At 35.7% G+C, this 16,720-nt stretch overlaps 1 protein-coding gene across 2 annotated transcripts in view; it reads left to right on the top strand.

Annotated features, from left to right (window-relative positions):
• Window positions 1-16,720, top strand: part of cpne7 (copine VII) — an 82,940-nt gene that overhangs the window by 7,398 nt on the left and 58,822 nt on the right. For both annotated transcript variants that reach the window (XM_048185558.1, XM_048185557.1), the window contains exon 3: window positions 16,042-16,224. In XM_048185558.1, the coding sequence (XP_048041515.1) occupies window positions 16,042-16,224 (183 nt within the window). The remainder of the gene's footprint in view (window positions 1-16,041; window positions 16,225-16,720) is intronic.

The raw sequence follows: 16,720 nt of genomic DNA, 5'->3' as shown, positions 1-16,720 counted from the left end.
TTTAAAAGAAGGGACATAAAACAGGAAAATGAAAATGAAAAAACCATTGAGATGTTGTTGTGAATCATTGCTGGCTTCTTTTCCAAAGATTTGTTTGACAATCAACATGAGTTGAATATCTCGAAAATAACTGATTGCCCTAATCGGACACTTCAGATTTCCATATGCTGGCTAGATTGAATAACGAAGAAAATTAGCTGACGATGAAAACTGTTGCTTATCTTTGTCCATTTCAGACTAATTGACTCTTTGCAGTGGCTGTCATTTTTACATCTCAAAAATGTTCAGTTTTCTGTATAACATATTTCAGTCACACATTGGGAGCTGCGGTACACAAAGATGAGCTGTGTAGCCGTGGAAAAAAATGTTATGCTCCGCAGCCTTGTGGATAAGACAATCATAACACTAAATGCATTTTCTTCAATTTGTGTGCAAATGATTAAGCATGACTGCAGCAGCAAGTTGTGATGGTTTGAGATGCATAATTGTGAACATGATTAGTTTTCGTGTTTTGAAGTGTTTGTAGTGGTTAAGCTGATGATAGTGCTGGTGAGTCACTGGATGAACAGCCTCTTAAAGGGATAGTTCACCCAAAAATGAAAACACGTCATCTTTTACTCACCGTCATTTTGCTCCAAACCTGTATGAATTTCTTTTTTTTTCTGTGGAACACACATAAAAGATCTTTATTTCAGCTGTTTTTGTCCATACAGTCAAAGTCAGTGGTGTCCAAAACAACATTGGACAGTGGACACCATTGACACACCATTCATTGCAACTTTGCAACTACATGTCATCTAGCAGTCATTAGAGCATTAGTAGAGTGTCTGCTTAATATTTGCTAACACTTTATTTTGATGCTCCTCCAACAGACATTCTACTTTGAAAGCTTGTTTCTGCCACTAAATAAAAAAATAAAAAAGCTAAATGCGACTTTTTATCTCACAATTCTGACCTTTTTTCTCACAATTGCCAGTTTGCATCTCACAATTTTGACTTCTTTTCTCAGAATTGCGATTTAAACTTGCAACTGTGAGCTATTAATTCAGAATTGCATGTTATAAAGTCAGAATTGCATGATATAAAGTCACAATTCGTACTTTTTTCTTGCAATTATGAGTTTTTATCATGCAATTCTAACTTTATAACTCGCAATTCTGACTTTTTTCTCACAATTGCGAGATATAAACACAAGTGCGAGTTATAAAGTCAGAATTGTGTGATATAAACTCGCAATTGCGTCTTATAAATTCAGAATTGCGAGATATAAACACAAGTGCGAGTTATAAGGTCAGAATTGTGAGATATAAACTTGCAATTCTGAGAAAAAACATCAGTCTTTTTTCCCTCACAATTGGACATTATAACACACAATTGCGAGTTTATATCTCACAGTTAGGGCTGTCACGATATTAGATTTTTCACACCACGGTTATTGTGGCCGAAAAATATCACGATATCGATATATCGCGATATTTATAGAATCCTTGGGGGGGAAAAATGTATCAGTCTAAATAATTTGTACTTTGTTTATTTAGTTTTTCTCTTTCAGGGTTGCTGCACATTTTTAAAGTCAAATTTAAGGCTTTTTAAGACCTGAAGAAATAAAAATTAATACTAGCATAGTAGCCTATACTTTATGGCTGTTACCAATCAAATGAAATCATTATCAACAAAATCCATCTTTGCAATACAGAGGTGACACAGAATGAGAAGTGGCATTAATATATTTACAAAGCATTTACAATTTTTCTAATTTTAACTTTTTAATTAAAATGTCCCTTAAATATGAAACTAAACTAAACTGCCAGTAGGTGGCAGCAAGTCACTGTCTTAGTGAGTGAGTCAACCGATTTGTTCAAATGACTGATTCATTCAGGAACAAAGCTCGGATTCATTCGTTCTAAATGCGGATTCAGTCAGTATAACAAAAACATTTCTGTTGCACGGGGCTCTGTTCTGCTGTTCATCATTTTGAAATTTTCGTTGGCGAAATAAAGAAAAAAAACCAATATTAACAATACTGTGTCTAAAAGTGTCTCCGAAGCTTCATGAATCTTTTGTTTCGAGAATCAGTGATTCGGAGCGTGTATCAAACTGCCAAAGTCACGTGATTTTAGTAAACGAGGCTTCATTACGTCATCACTGTTTCGAAACATTTCAAAACAGTTTGAAATTTCAACGGTTCACCGGTAGAGGGCGATGATAAAGTGAACCCATGAATCATGCAGATTCACTGAGAACTACTGAACAAGTGTCTAGGGCTTTAACCTATGGTTTTACCTGATCTCCGATCAGTTTTATACTTTTGTAGATGTTTTAATTATACATTAGAATAATTAAAATTAATAATGTTAGTTATTAATCTCTTATTGGCCTGTTTAGCTTGAGCCATGGAACAGAGAAACAAGCCTTTAAAATTGATATAAGAACACATATTATACAGACACTCTTATTAGATGATTAGTTAATTCCATTTAATTGATTTTACTTTAAATACAAATTTTGCAATACATTTGTTAAAGGGTATTTTTAATGCATGCTTGGCCTGAGTTTTGTTGCATTTGCACTGTTCTGACCACTAGGGGTCACCGTGGAGACGGGTGTCAGATTGTTTCAAAGCCTCGAATCATTACGGCACATTTGATTCAACTGCTTCACAGTTTCATGAAGCCTCGATCTGCCCATCACTAGTAAAATGGCATAATCCACAGGGTGATGGACACGGAGGTGGGTAAAAAGGTTGGTGGTGTTGCCACCCTTCACGCTGACTGTAACGTTAGCTAGGCAAACCCTGCGTATTGGGCTGTCTAAGGAGCAGAAAAACTCCCATACTGTCGAGCTTACTTTTCTTTTTTCGGGTAAGGACAGAGCCTCTCAGTCTCCCACTCGGAATAGAGTCAAAGTCCCTTTAAGACAAGTCATTTCACTCGGCGGCCATCTTTGAAATGCCTCTCGGGCATCCTGGGTATCATGCAATCTCTTTGAATGGGGAAACATCAAATTCTCCAAAACTGTTCGCCAACCTTACGATTACATTTCATATTTGAAATCACCAATGAAATCTAACAACAACCGGCTCATACATTTAGTTTCTAAACGCTCGAATCATGGCAAAAAAAACAATTTTTCAGGCTGGATCAAGCTAATGCGCATGCACAGACCTAAATGCGCGTCTCTTCGGAGGCGCGCGTCTGACTGTTTCTATAGAAACCGGTGATTCTAACGGCCGCTGAAGTGACGCGATGACTTTACCAGTCGGCGATTGGCTATTTAGAAGGTAGGACTTATTCCGCCATATTGCGCGTTACACTTTCTCCCATCCAAAACAATACGAGTGACACGTCTTGTGTTATTCTATAGTCTTTGATAGAGTGCCACAGGGATGACGCGTTTTTGTAGGCCAATCCGGAAGTTAGCGGCGCACGGGTTCCCTCTAAAAAAGCCTATGCATTTTTCCCATAGACTTTTGGAAAATCACAGAAAATAAGCTCTGTGTTTAACAAAGGGTTATGACACTTACACGTTTTGTCTATCAAGATAATCTTTACAAGTTAACACAACATTTATAGATTTTGAAGCCTAAATAAAGTCGTAAGATATAAAAAGGCTAACAGTAGGCTATAAACGGACTACAGCACACCATGGTCACAAATCAACGTCACCACCACCAAGCTTCCTCAAACTGTATTTAAAAAACAACGTTATTTAAAAACATGCTTGCTGATTATGATCTGTGCTGTTATGAATACGTATCCACTTTTTCATGAGAAATGCTGTCCAAATGTCCCGTTTTTAATGATGACGACTAAAGTCCCCACCAAAGGAAGTAGGCCTAGTCCCTTTTAGCAATTTGTTAGCAACCGCCGAATTTTAAGACACAGTAAAAGTAAAAAAAATCACAAGTGGGTTATAACTGGTGTGTTGTATATCATGGATCAAAACGTGACAATATTTAGAGGCTTTGTTAACCACAGACCTCATTTCAGGCAATTTAGCAAAAACCCATTCAAAAAACCCATAGACTTTACGGCGTTGGAACCGGAAGTTCTAAAATGTTAACTCGCTTCCGGGTTTTGCCTACAAAATGCGTCATCCCTGAGGCACTCTATAGCTGCGCGCGCTGTGTCTTCTTCTTGTTTGACAGGTGTCAGCGTTAAGGTGCAATACTGCCACCTGAGAGCTCAACCAGGTACTGGCGCTGGAGTATTTACATGTCATGATATCATAAGCGTCCTATTCATTTTAAATATTGTGGTTATCGTCAATACCGGTATATCGTCACACCCTAAATTAACACGATATCGTTATTTCATGCTTTGAATATCACGGTTATCGTCAATACCGGTATATTGCAATACCCCTACTCACAATTCTGACTTTATATCACGCAATTCTGACTTTATAACTCACAATTTTTAGCTTATTATTCTGAGGAAAAAAAAGTCAGAAATGAGAGATAAAAAGCAGCAATTACCTTTTTTTTTAAATTTTTTATTTCATGGCAGAAACAAGCTTCCATATTCTACTGACTATAAGTAACTTTGTAACTACACATCAACTTATTCAACTAACCTGAACCCTAACAGTCTACTAACATTCTTATGAGAGTTAGTTGACATGTAGTTGCAAATTAATGAGAATTTTTTGACATGTATTGCAAAGTTATTTATAGTTGGTAAAAAGTGGACAATCATCTGTGAGCATAGAAGATCCATACTTGACAACCTTCCTTGATTTTATTCACAAAATGACAAAATACAGTCTCTCAAACTTATGACCGCTTTATAAAATGCTTTCGGAATATATAGACTGCCATATATTCAAAGTAGACTCACTCTGAATATCATTTGCATGGTTTCACACTTGTCATTTCAGTCAAAGAGCAATAGTATTTTTGTAATTAATGATTTTGATATTTTCCCTGACATTGGCTTTGACACATTCAGATTGCTTTTCACAGGAGCAGAAAAAAACTAATATTAGTCACAGGCATTTTGCCAAAGTCAGTGCAAAACATGTATGCAATGCTGTATTCCTGCCATCGCCATTAGTCTACATTTTCTGTCTTGAATGTCTGCCAGCCGTTTTCAGGGATCTTGGCATACATGTCTAGGATGTGTCAATATAGTCTCTATTTCCTTAGAGGAGACCCGGCTTCACACAGTCCTCATTCTCAATCCCATCCTATTCATATTCCCATGTTATTCCCATTATATCCCATGACTTCTTAATGAACACATTACATTGATCCATGATCATATTATCAGAATGCCCAGAATATGATAAGTTAAGCATTAGGCTTTAATGTCTTCATGCAAGCATTGAGGATATGGATCGTCACAGCATGAGACACTAAGCGGATGCTGCTCTACAATCGCTGAATGTTCAGAGCAACAGATATGTTCACCATTGACCCGTTTTGAAAAACGCATCCTTTTAAATCATGGCCTCGATGAACACATCAGGCATTTTTGTTAACAATTCAAGTGGTTTGTAAAAAGCTTACCAAATCTCTGACTGCTGTCAGTTTTTTTATATATATATCTTTCAAATGCAGTCCCTTCACAGCAAAAGACTGATGTGGAAATGAAAGGATTGTTACTGGATTTAAAAAGACACTGTTTTTAACATTACTTAGGGCACAAAATATGAATTCATTGTGTGTTCATGCACTGCACCGCAGAAAAACTTGAGTTCAAAATTGAGTCAAGAAATTCTCCAGTGTTTAACAAAAATAGATTTTCAGATATTCTGCCTGAAAATGCCTATTCAAAACTCTGCAAAACTGCCACAGTGCTAGGGTGTTCTGGGTGGTTGCCAAGAAGTTGCAAGTGGTTGTTAGCATTAGGGGTGTGCAGCGGAGCCAATATCTGTCTGTATCTGTAACAACCTCAAAATTATTTGTATCTGTATCTGTATTTGAATAAATCCGGAAGTGGGCAGGGCTTTAACCGGAAGTTTGTGAAATTATATGAGAAGCCTGTTTTAAATGTAATTCTGTTCCCATCATAGTTTTCTTTTAACAAACATGCCTTGTATAACTCATAAAATAATCCTTTTTTTAATTATAAATATAAAATGTATTGATTTCTTCTAATTAAAACAATAATACTAAATGTTAAAGCTGCTGTCCATAACGTTTTTTTTTTTTTTTTTTTTTTTTTTAAATGATCCAAAATCAACTGTTGAGCAAGTATAACCAGCCAGTATCTCTTTACCTTAGCCAAATTCACAAAGTTAAGGTTGTAATAATGTTTTCTAATAAGAGCGGTACTGGTGGGTTTCCGTGGGAAATTTGAGCATGCAGCCGTTCGTCTTTGCGTCTGTACGCCACGTCTGTTTACATAAAGAAGGAGCCCAGCTAGTAGCTATATCATGTGAGGATGGTGGATCATTTATAGCCTTTTCTCACAACAGCTGCAATAATTAAACTTATCATTTTGGTGGCGGATTGTAATCCAGAAAAGTCCAAACGACAATCACCAGGGACAACTGGAGATTCACACGTAGTCAAAAGAAAAAGACTGTGGACTGCGGAGTGGCTACAGAAATTGAAATCTACAGGTAACGCTAATACACACTAAATACACATAGTCACGCAATCCTGAAGTTGTTAACTTTAAAGGTGCCCTAGAATCAAAAATTGAATTTACCTTGGCATAGTTGAATAACAAGAGTTTAGTACATGGAAATGACATACATTAAATTTCAAACTCCATTGCTTCCTCCTTTTTCTATAAATCTCATTTGTTTAAAAGACCTCTGAAGAACAGGCGAATCTCAACATAACACCGACTGTTGCGTAACAGTCGGGATCATTAATATGTACGCCCCCAATATTTGCATATGCCAGCCCATGATCGAGGCATTAGACAAGGGCAGCCAGTTTTAACGTCTGGATCTGCACAGGTGAATCATCAGACTAGGTAAGCAAGCAAGAACAATAGCGAAAAATGGCAGATGGAGCAATAATAACTGACATTATCCATGATATCATGATATTTTTAGTGATATTTGTAAATTGTCTTTCTAAATGTTTTGTTAGCATGTTGCTAATGTACTGTTAAATGTGGTTAAAGTTACAATCGTTTCTTACTGTATTCACGGAGACAAGACTGTCGTTATTTTCATTTTTAAACACTTGCAGTCTGTATAATGCATAAACACAACTTCATTCTTTATAAATCTCCCCAACAGTGTAGCATTAGCCTGTTAGCCACGGAGCATACTATCAAACTCATTCAGAATCAATGTAAACATCCAAATAAATACTATACTCACATGATCCGAAGCATGCATGCAGCATGCATGACGAACATCTTGTAAAGATCCATTTGAGGGTTATATTAGCTGTGTGAACTTTGTTTATGCACTGTATTATAGTCGAAAGCTTGGGGGGCAGTGAGCGAGAGATTTAAAGGGGCCGCAGCCTGAATCGGTGCATATTTAATGATGCCCCAAAATAGGCAGTTAAAAAAAATAATTTAAAAAAATCTATGGGGTATTTTGAGCTGAAACTTCACAGACACATTCAGGGTACACCTTAGACTTATATTACATCTTGTGAAAGAACGTTCTAAGGCACCTTTAACAATTTGAGAACAAAGTATTACAATAATAATAATTTGCACAGTTTGACGTGATCTGAGCTAAGTGATCGTTAGATTTAATCACCTTTGGCTGTGCGATTTATTGCTTTTTTACCTCAGTTGGTCAGAACAAAAGTGTTATTTACTCCTTCAGATGATATTTTCCGTCGAAAATTCTTATTTTGGTCATTCTTCCAAGACGTAGAATCTGTGATTCTGAAGTTCAGTATCCACACCGGTGCGGTCACTAACAGCAAACATTAGATTCATCCGCGCTGAGGAGCCGTGCCGATCCACAACCCATGTAAAGATAATTCCGCAAATAACTGCAATTGCAGGTTTCAAACAGAGATGGCGACAAAGAGGCTTTTGCCTCTTTACAGACGGCAGCTTTAAATAAAAGGGAAAAAAATATTTATTTTATTATATTATTATTTATTATTTAAATTTTCAGAGGAAATTTGTGTAGCCTACAGAGGTATGTCAGGATAATCATTCTCAATGGACTCGATATAAAATAGATGAGTGGTTGAAAATTTCAGTGGTTGAAAATTGCTAAAACATCATTTATACAAATTATAAAGAATAAACAAATGCTGTCCGTCTCCGAGAAATAGTGAGACAGAGAAACACATCATATCATACAATGGTTTAAAACATTTAAATAAACATACCAAGTAGTAGAAAATGTGTATGATGTAGTATCTTAGGGTACGTTTACATGACAACAATGTATTTCCTTTGCTTTTTCCGTGTACACACGACAATGTTGTCAAAAAATCAGCGAAAAAGATTAAAAACATTGTATTATACTGCCAGGCCAGTAGTTGGCGATGTCACTTTGTAAAGAAACACTACAAGCCTATAGACTGAACACTTAATACGCATGCGCATAATGTCACTGTTTTCACAAATTTGCTTTTTTGTAGTTTACATGGAGATGATAACGGTATCGCTTTCAAAAACTTGTACTTTGAAACCCGTTTTCAAAAGTTTGTGTTTTCAGGCCCCCAAAACACAGTTGTCGTGTAAATGAACGGTTTTCAGTTTTTAGTTGATAATGGTGTCGTGTAAACGGCCCCTCTGTTTATATCACTCTTGTCAAAGCTGTGATTTCTGAGCAGTGTTAATTTTGACAGCAAATTTTGATTTAGTTTTAGTCATAGTCTTTTGACTAAAATGCCATTTACTTTTAGTCTAGTTTTAGTCGACTAAATATCATAAGATTTTAGTTGACTAAATCTACAGTAGATTTAGTCGACTGAAATCTAATTTAGTTAAATTGTAAAGCATTAAGTAAACTTTTCTCTAACAATACACAGATCCAATACACTGATAATACATTTGATATTCTCCAAACTGTTTATTATCACTTAACACAACCTACTGTACTTTACTCGCCAAAGCGGATGGTTTTTGACCGTTCAAGTGCAAAAACACACAAAATATTCAGTTCAGTGCTTTTCAGGGATTGACACACTTATCATTGAAGTACTATTATAGTTTTTGTTTAAAATTTAGATTTGATTTTTAGTTTTTCTGCTTTCATTGTAACTTTCGTTAGAAGTTTTAGTAATTTTTTATGCTTGTCTTTTAGTTTTTGCTTTTAAATGTCTATAGTTTTTTATTTCTGTTTGAGTTATTTCAGTACATCAGGTTAAGCTAAAGCTTAGAAGCTATTAAATACAGTTTATTGTGTAAACAAAATAAAAAAAATAACCAGGAAAAAATAATTATTATATAATATATAAGTGCACAACAGCGCCGCTTTTCCCACGGTTAGATCAGCACGTTTCACTTCAAATGTGCGCATCTTCCACACATTACAGCAGTCCTGACTGGATATCTTCCCAAATCGTCCCTCTCTATCATTTTTGTCTCGTTTTTATTCATTGACGAAAATTAGAGTAGATTTTCATCATCGTTTTAAACGCATTCAAAACGCATTTTTATTTAGTCATCGTCTCGTTTTCGTCTGTGAAAAAATGTCGTTGACGAAAATTATTAATCAACGAAATTAACACTGTTTACATTTTTATGCATTTGGCAGACACTTTTATCCAAAGCGACTTACATTGCATTATACTATACATTTGTATCTGAGTATGTGCAATCCCTGGGATCGAACCCATGACCTTGACATTGCTAGTGCCATGCTCTAACCACTGAGCTACAGGAAAGCAACTATTTCTGAGGGAGACTTTACACAACACCATTTTCAAATAAAAACGGAAACTTTTTATGCGTTTTGGCTGCCACTCACTGAACATTTCATTTCCGAGCTGCAGCAGTGACACTCACAAGACATTTCTCATTGAAAGTGTCGTGAAACGTGCAAGAAGCAACGTAATATAATTTAGCAGAAAAAATTAGCCTTTTTCCAGTGAGCCTGGGTTGGCATATTCGTATGCAGCTATTGTAACTATTCGTAACTGATTCTGACCATGTGGATTTTTGCCTCTATGTTGTACTGAGTGCTTCTCTGATGTTCTTGAGCCATTAGGTGTTCCACTATCTGCTCATGCAGCACCTATCAATGGGAAGTGCCATTGTTATGCAAATCAAGAGCTAAAATTGAGTGGGAGCTAAGCCTACTCATATTTCTCTTTGCGCTCTCTTTCACTTACTCTCTCTCTCAAGGTGAACATTACATAGTATCTGTAAATTTAGCATAATATTCTGTTGCACTGAGATCCTCAAGAACCTGCCGTGTAATCTCTCTACAACACTCTTAGGTTACATACATCACTTCCTTTCTGTCACGGCTTCTCTTACACTACTCAAACATCACAGAGAAGCCACAGTAAGGGGTAAAGAGACAAACACCGGCTCATTTAACCGCCCTTTTACAGCTGTATAACTCACTATAACGTTCTTCATGTTGACACTAAGATCTTTTCCTATTGGTTTCTTTATGTATTTGAAGATTTGTTCAATAGAAGTTTGGCACCTATTTGATTATTCAAAGCTTTTAACGATCTTAATATGGCGATAAGTCTAAACTCGCAGTGAGCAAACAGCGCTAAAAGCTCTAACTAGAAATCCACTCAAAGGTACTCTAAGGCCTTTCGCCTCGCCTCATCTCACCTCATAACTCGAGTAAACAAGTTCATTGGAAGGTTGACAATATCATAATTTCATTTCAGACTCTATGTGGCATAGGCACGCAATCCAGTTTTGGCTGTGTACGTGTCGTGAGTCGACCCAGCCAAAAGTTGAAAAATAGAGTTTTCAACCTAGACTTCAGTAATGGGAATGTGTCTGATTTCTGGATGTTGGCAGGGTGGCCTTTCCGTAACTGGGGAGTTCTGTAACAAAATGGTTTTCCAGCAGCAGATGCACTTGGAATTGATAAGAGGTCTGCTTTCCTGTGATTGGAGGAGCCGCGGGAGGCAGTTGGGTGTTTGGAGTGATATCAGAGACTCTAGTTGCAGCAGTATAAACTAGTGGGATTCAGAAACCATTCGGCCAGCACAGTATTGCAGTAATCTAGTCGATTGGTCATAATAGTTTCTCAAAGTCATGCTCTATATCCAAGATGCTGCTCAAAAAAAGTAATATTAGCAATATTCCTCCAGAACAGCACATTTTTGACCTCCCAGGAGGAAATAGTCTAAACAGTCTATAAAATATCTTTACATTGTCTCTATGTGAATCTCACTAAAACATGTTCAGGTCTTTTGTAAATTCATATTTTCTATAAACAAACTCAATAAAAAAACTTTTCTTTTGCATTGTGACTTTTTTTATTTAAATTAGCATAAATTAAAATTAAATAAAATGTTCTGTTTAAATACTACTTTACAATATCTCATTATAGTATATAATAATGAGAATTTGATTGGGAAATACACTTAATTCTCATTAAAACCATATCACAATGAATAAAATATTAATGGTCCTTTTCTTTATGCTGAATCCAATGTCTTATTTCCTGCTTTTGATTTTGGGATGAATTATGACCTGGATACATAATGTTTTTTTAAGATTCATCCAAGCTCCTTTAGTTTGATTTACTACCATTTGCACTATGTGAAAGTACACCTCAGTTCAAGGGCACATGCATAGTAGATTGAAGGGCTGAATATTTTATATGTGAGGCTGTATGTATTTGCTGAGAAAGACTCTGTCAAACATGGGCTGATGGAGGAGGGTCATTCCCTGCTTGATATATGCTATACAGACACATTAGAGTTTGACACTGTTAATCTGATTTAGTGCTAGTATGATTGATAACTCACATGCTGATTTTAAATGGATTTTTTCTCTATTTGTGTGACAATAACAAATTACCTATTTAGAAATACACCAGAGAATGACAGTCAGCCTAGCAGTGTTTGGATGCTACTTTGAAACTGTAGTTTCCCGCAAAGTTTCATAAACAGACCTTCCGTTTTTAAAAAGTAGTAGATATACTAAGCTACTAAATTGCTTTGATGCTGTTTAAGGAGGCAAAATCCCATAGCTTCCTTTTTTGCAAACAGAGCTGTAAGCAAAAAAAACAGTGATACAGTTGGGAAACATTTACATTAAATGTGATTAGAAAAAACAGAAAAATGTGTCAAAAACAGTGATAAACATCAGCACTTCCATTCAGGGGCTCCAGTGAATTGGTGGATTGTTTATTTGAATAGGTTCATTTACATGTACCATTCTGCAAAGCAACAATTTTTCATGCTAACCAGATTGCAAAAAGAAAACAAGATTTATTTGTGACTTTTTATGTCACAATTCTGGCATTATTTTTTCCTCAGAATTGCGTGATATAACAATTTTGAGTTCTAAAGTCAGAATTGTGAGTCATAAAGTGAGAATTGTGTGTTATAAAGTCAGAATTGTGAGTTATAAAGTCAGAATTGCGTGTTATAAAGTAAGAATTGTGTGTTATAAAGTCAGAATTGCGAGTTATAAAGTCAGAATTGCGAGTTATAAAGTCAGAATTACGAGTTATAGAATTACGAGTTATAAAGTCAGAATTGCGAGTTATAAAGTCAGAATTACGAGTTATAAAGTCAGAATTACGAGTTATAAAGTCAGAATTACGAGTAATAAAGTCAGAATTGTGAGTTATAAAGTCAGAATTGCGAGTTATAAAGTCAGAATTACGAGTAATAAAGTCAGAATTACGAGTAATAAAGTCAGAATTGTGAGTTATAAAGTCAGAATTACGAGTTATAGAATTACGAGTTATAAAGTCAGAATTGCGAGTTATAAAGTCAGAATTACGAGTTATAAAGTCAGAATTACGAGTTATAAAGTCAGAATTACGAGTTATAAAGTCAGAATTGCGAGTTATAAAGTCAGAATTACGAGTTATAAAGTCAGAATTACGAGTAATAAAGTCAGAATTGCGAGTTATAAAGTGAGAATTGCGAGTTATGAAGTCAGAATTGCGAGTTATAAAGTCAGAATTGCGAGTTATAAAGTCAGAATTACGAGTTATAAAGTCAGAATTACGAGTAATAAAGTCAGAATTGCGAGTTATAAAGTGAGAATTGCGAGTTATGAAGTCAGAATTGCGAGTTATAAAGTCAGAATTGCGAGTTATAAAGTCAGAATTACGAGTTATAAAGTCAGAATTACGAGTTATAAAGTCAGAATTACGAGTTATAAAGTCAGAATTACGAGTTATAAAGTCAGAATTGCGAGTTATAAAGTCAGAATTGCGAGTTATAAAGTGAGAATTGCGAGTTATGAAAGTCAGAATTACGAGTTATAAAGTCAGAATTGCGAGTTATAAAGTGAGAATTGCGAGTTATGAAGTCAGAATTACGAGTAATAAAGTCAGAATTGCGAGTTATAAAGTGAGAATTGCGAGTTATGAAGTCAGAATTGCGAGTTATAAAGTCAGAATTGCGAGTTATAAAGTCAGAATTACGAGTTATAAAGTCAGAATTACGAGTTATAAAGTCAGAATTACGAGTTATAAAGTCAGAATTACGAGTTATAAAGTCAGAATTGCGAGTTATAAAGTCAGAATTACGAGTTATAAAGTCAGAATTACGAGTAATAAAGTCAGAATTGCGAGTTATAAAGTGAGAATTGCGAGTTATGAAGTCAGAATTGCGAGTTATAAAGTCAGAATTGCGAGTTATAAAGTCAGAATTACGAGTTATAGTCAATTACGAGTTATAAAGTCAGAATTGCGAGTTATAAAGTCAGAATTACGAGTTATAAAGTCAGAATTACGAGTTATAAAGTCAGAATTACGAGTTATAGAATTGCGAGTTATAAAGTCAGAATTGCGAGTTATAAAGTCAGAATTACGAGTTATAAAATTACGAGTTATAAAGTCAGAATTGTGAGTAATAAAGTCAGAATTACGAGTTATAAAGTCAGAATTGCGAGTTATAAAGTCAGAATTACGAGTTATAGAATTACGAGTTATAAAGTCAGAATTGCGAGTTATAAAGTCAGAATTGTGTGTTATAAAGTCAGAATTGCGAGTTATAAAGTCAGAATTGCGAGTTATAAAGTCAGAATTACGAGTTATAGAATTAGTAATAAAGTCAGAATTACGAGTTATAAAGTCAGAATTGCGAGTTATAAAGTCAGAATTACGAGTTATAAAGTCAGAATTACGAGTTATAAAGTCAGAATTACGAGTAATAAAGTCAGAATTGTGAGTTATAAAGTCAGAATTGCGAGTTATAAAGTCAGAATTACGAGTAATAAAGTCAGAATTACGAGTAATAAAGTCAGAATTGCGAGTTATAAAGTCAGAATTACGAGTTATAGAATTACGAGTTATAAAGTCAGAATTACGAGTTATAGAATTACGAGTTATAAAGTCAGAATTGCGAGTTATAGAATTACGAGTTATAAAGTCAGAATTACGAGTTATAGAATTACGAGTTATAAAGTCAGAATTGCGAGTTATAAAGTCAGAATTACGAGTTATAGAATTACGAGTTATAAAGTCAGAATTATGAGTAATAAAGTCAGAATTACGAGTTATAAAGTCAGAATTACGAGTAATAAAGTCAGAATTGCGAGTAATAAAGTCAGAATTGCGAGTTATAAAGTCAGAATTACGAGTAATAAAGTCAGAATTACGAGTAATAAAGTCAGAATTGCGAGTTATAAAGTCAGAATTACGAGTTATAGAATTACGAGTTATAAAGTCAGAATTACGAGTAATAAAGTCAGAATTGCGAGTTATAAAGTCAGAATTACGAGTTATAAAGTCAGAATTGCGAGTTATAAAGTCAGAATTGCGAGTTATAAAGTCAGAATTACGAGTTATAAAGTCAGAATTACGAGTTATAAAGTCAGAATTACGAGTAATAAAGTCAGAATTGCGAGTTATAAAGTCAGAATTACGAGTTATAAAGTGAGAATTGCGAGTTATGAAGTCAGAATTGCGAGTTATAAAGTCAGAATTGCGAGTTATAAAGTCAGAATTGAGAGTTATAAAGTCAGAATAACGAGTTATAAAGTCAGAATTACGAGTTATAGAATTACGAGTTATAAAGTCAGAATTGCGAGTTATAAAGTCAGAATTGCGAGTTATAAAGTCAGAATTGCGAGTAATAAAGTCAGAATTGCGAGTTATAAAGTCAGAATTGCGAGTTATAAAGTCAGAATTGTGAGTTATAAAGTCAGAATTGTGATATATAAACTCGCAATTCTGAGAAAAAAAAGTCGTAATTGCTAGTTTATATCTTACAATTCTGACATTATAACTTGCAATTGTGAGATAAAAAGTCACAATTACCTATTTTTATTTAGTGGCGGAAACAAGCTTCCATAATTATCAAAACACATTCTGAAAAATGTAGTTAAGTTAGTATCAATGCTTAGTTACACCCCAAACCTGCTCCCTTGTCGCTCTTCTACTCAAATTTCCAAAATGGATGGTCGCAAGACCGAATACAAGGCCCAATGAGCTTAACTTGCTTTTATCAACTTTTCTCTTTTGTGAACTTCCATTTTTTGTTCGTTCAGCCTTTGCTTTTGGCATATTGGAAAGTAAAGCCCAAATGCCTACTGTACTGTTATTGTCAGATTACATCTCTAAACTTAACGATTTCCTTAATATCTCAGAGAATGACGCATTAACTCCTACAGCTAATTGCCTCAGCGAGGTTTTAATTCAGAAATGATTGTATTTGCTCTGTTTGTTTTTGACGTGCACCAGTGAACAATAGCAAAGCAGGGGGAGGTGAGGAGAGAGACAGCTGATGAATGAGAAAGGAGAACAAATGCGTTTTGTAGAGCGCAAGGCCATGATCATCGCAGCTGCTTGTGTGGAAGCGCTCAACAATCAGACTCATGAGGCCTTCATCCCCGCTGCCGTCGTTTCTTTGACTTTATCCGGGGACAGCGCACAAACAGATGAATAATCAGTACAGCCTGTGATCTGACTGTTGATAATGTGGAGAAGCCAGATGCTTCCAGCGAGAGAATTTTCAGGTACTGTTGACTGATTTGCTGTTCTGTCTTTCAGCTGGACCGTACCGAGGTGATCAAGAGTAACCTGAATCCGGTCTTTGCTAAAGTCTTAATGCTGGACTACTACTTTGAGGAAGTACAGAAACTACGCTTTGAAGTCTACGACATCCACGGAACCCACAGTATTGGAACGCGCGATGACGACTTCCTGGGTGGTGTGGAATGCACGCTTGGACAGGTGATGTCACTTTTCCTGTACATTTGATTTAATTTTGCTAAAATACACCAGATTTACAAATTAGCATGAGACCACAATCCCATAAAAGCACTGTTGGGAGTAGAAAGTTCTGCGGGTGATCTACTGGCAATCCGCAAATTAAAGGGGAACTATTATGCCCCTTTTTACAAGATATAATAAAAGTCTCTAGTTTCTCCAGAAAGTGTCTGTGAAGTTTAAGCTCAAAATACCCCACAGATAATTTATTATACCAATTTATTATACCATGAGTGGAAAACATGCTGTTTTCGTGCTTGTGGGCCCTATAATACACCCGGCGCAATGCGACGCAAGGCGCAGTGCAAGTGTGTTTGCTAGTTTGCGTCCGGCGCTGTTCGCGTTTTCCCGTTCAGCGCCACGTCCTTAAATTAGTAAATGCATTTGCGCCAGTTAGTGCGCCCATGGGCGTGCTGGTCTAAAAAAGAGGTGTGTTCAGGCGCATTGTCGGCGCATTGCT

Source organism: Megalobrama amblycephala, linkage group LG3, assembly GCF_018812025.1.
Source record: "Megalobrama amblycephala isolate DHTTF-2021 linkage group LG3, ASM1881202v1, whole genome shotgun sequence".
In the NCBI taxonomy this organism is placed as follows: Eukaryota; Metazoa; Chordata; class Actinopteri; order Cypriniformes; family Xenocyprididae; genus Megalobrama; species Megalobrama amblycephala.
The sequence above is the reverse complement of the archived record's forward strand: the minus strand, read 5'-3'. Positions and strand labels throughout refer to the sequence as shown.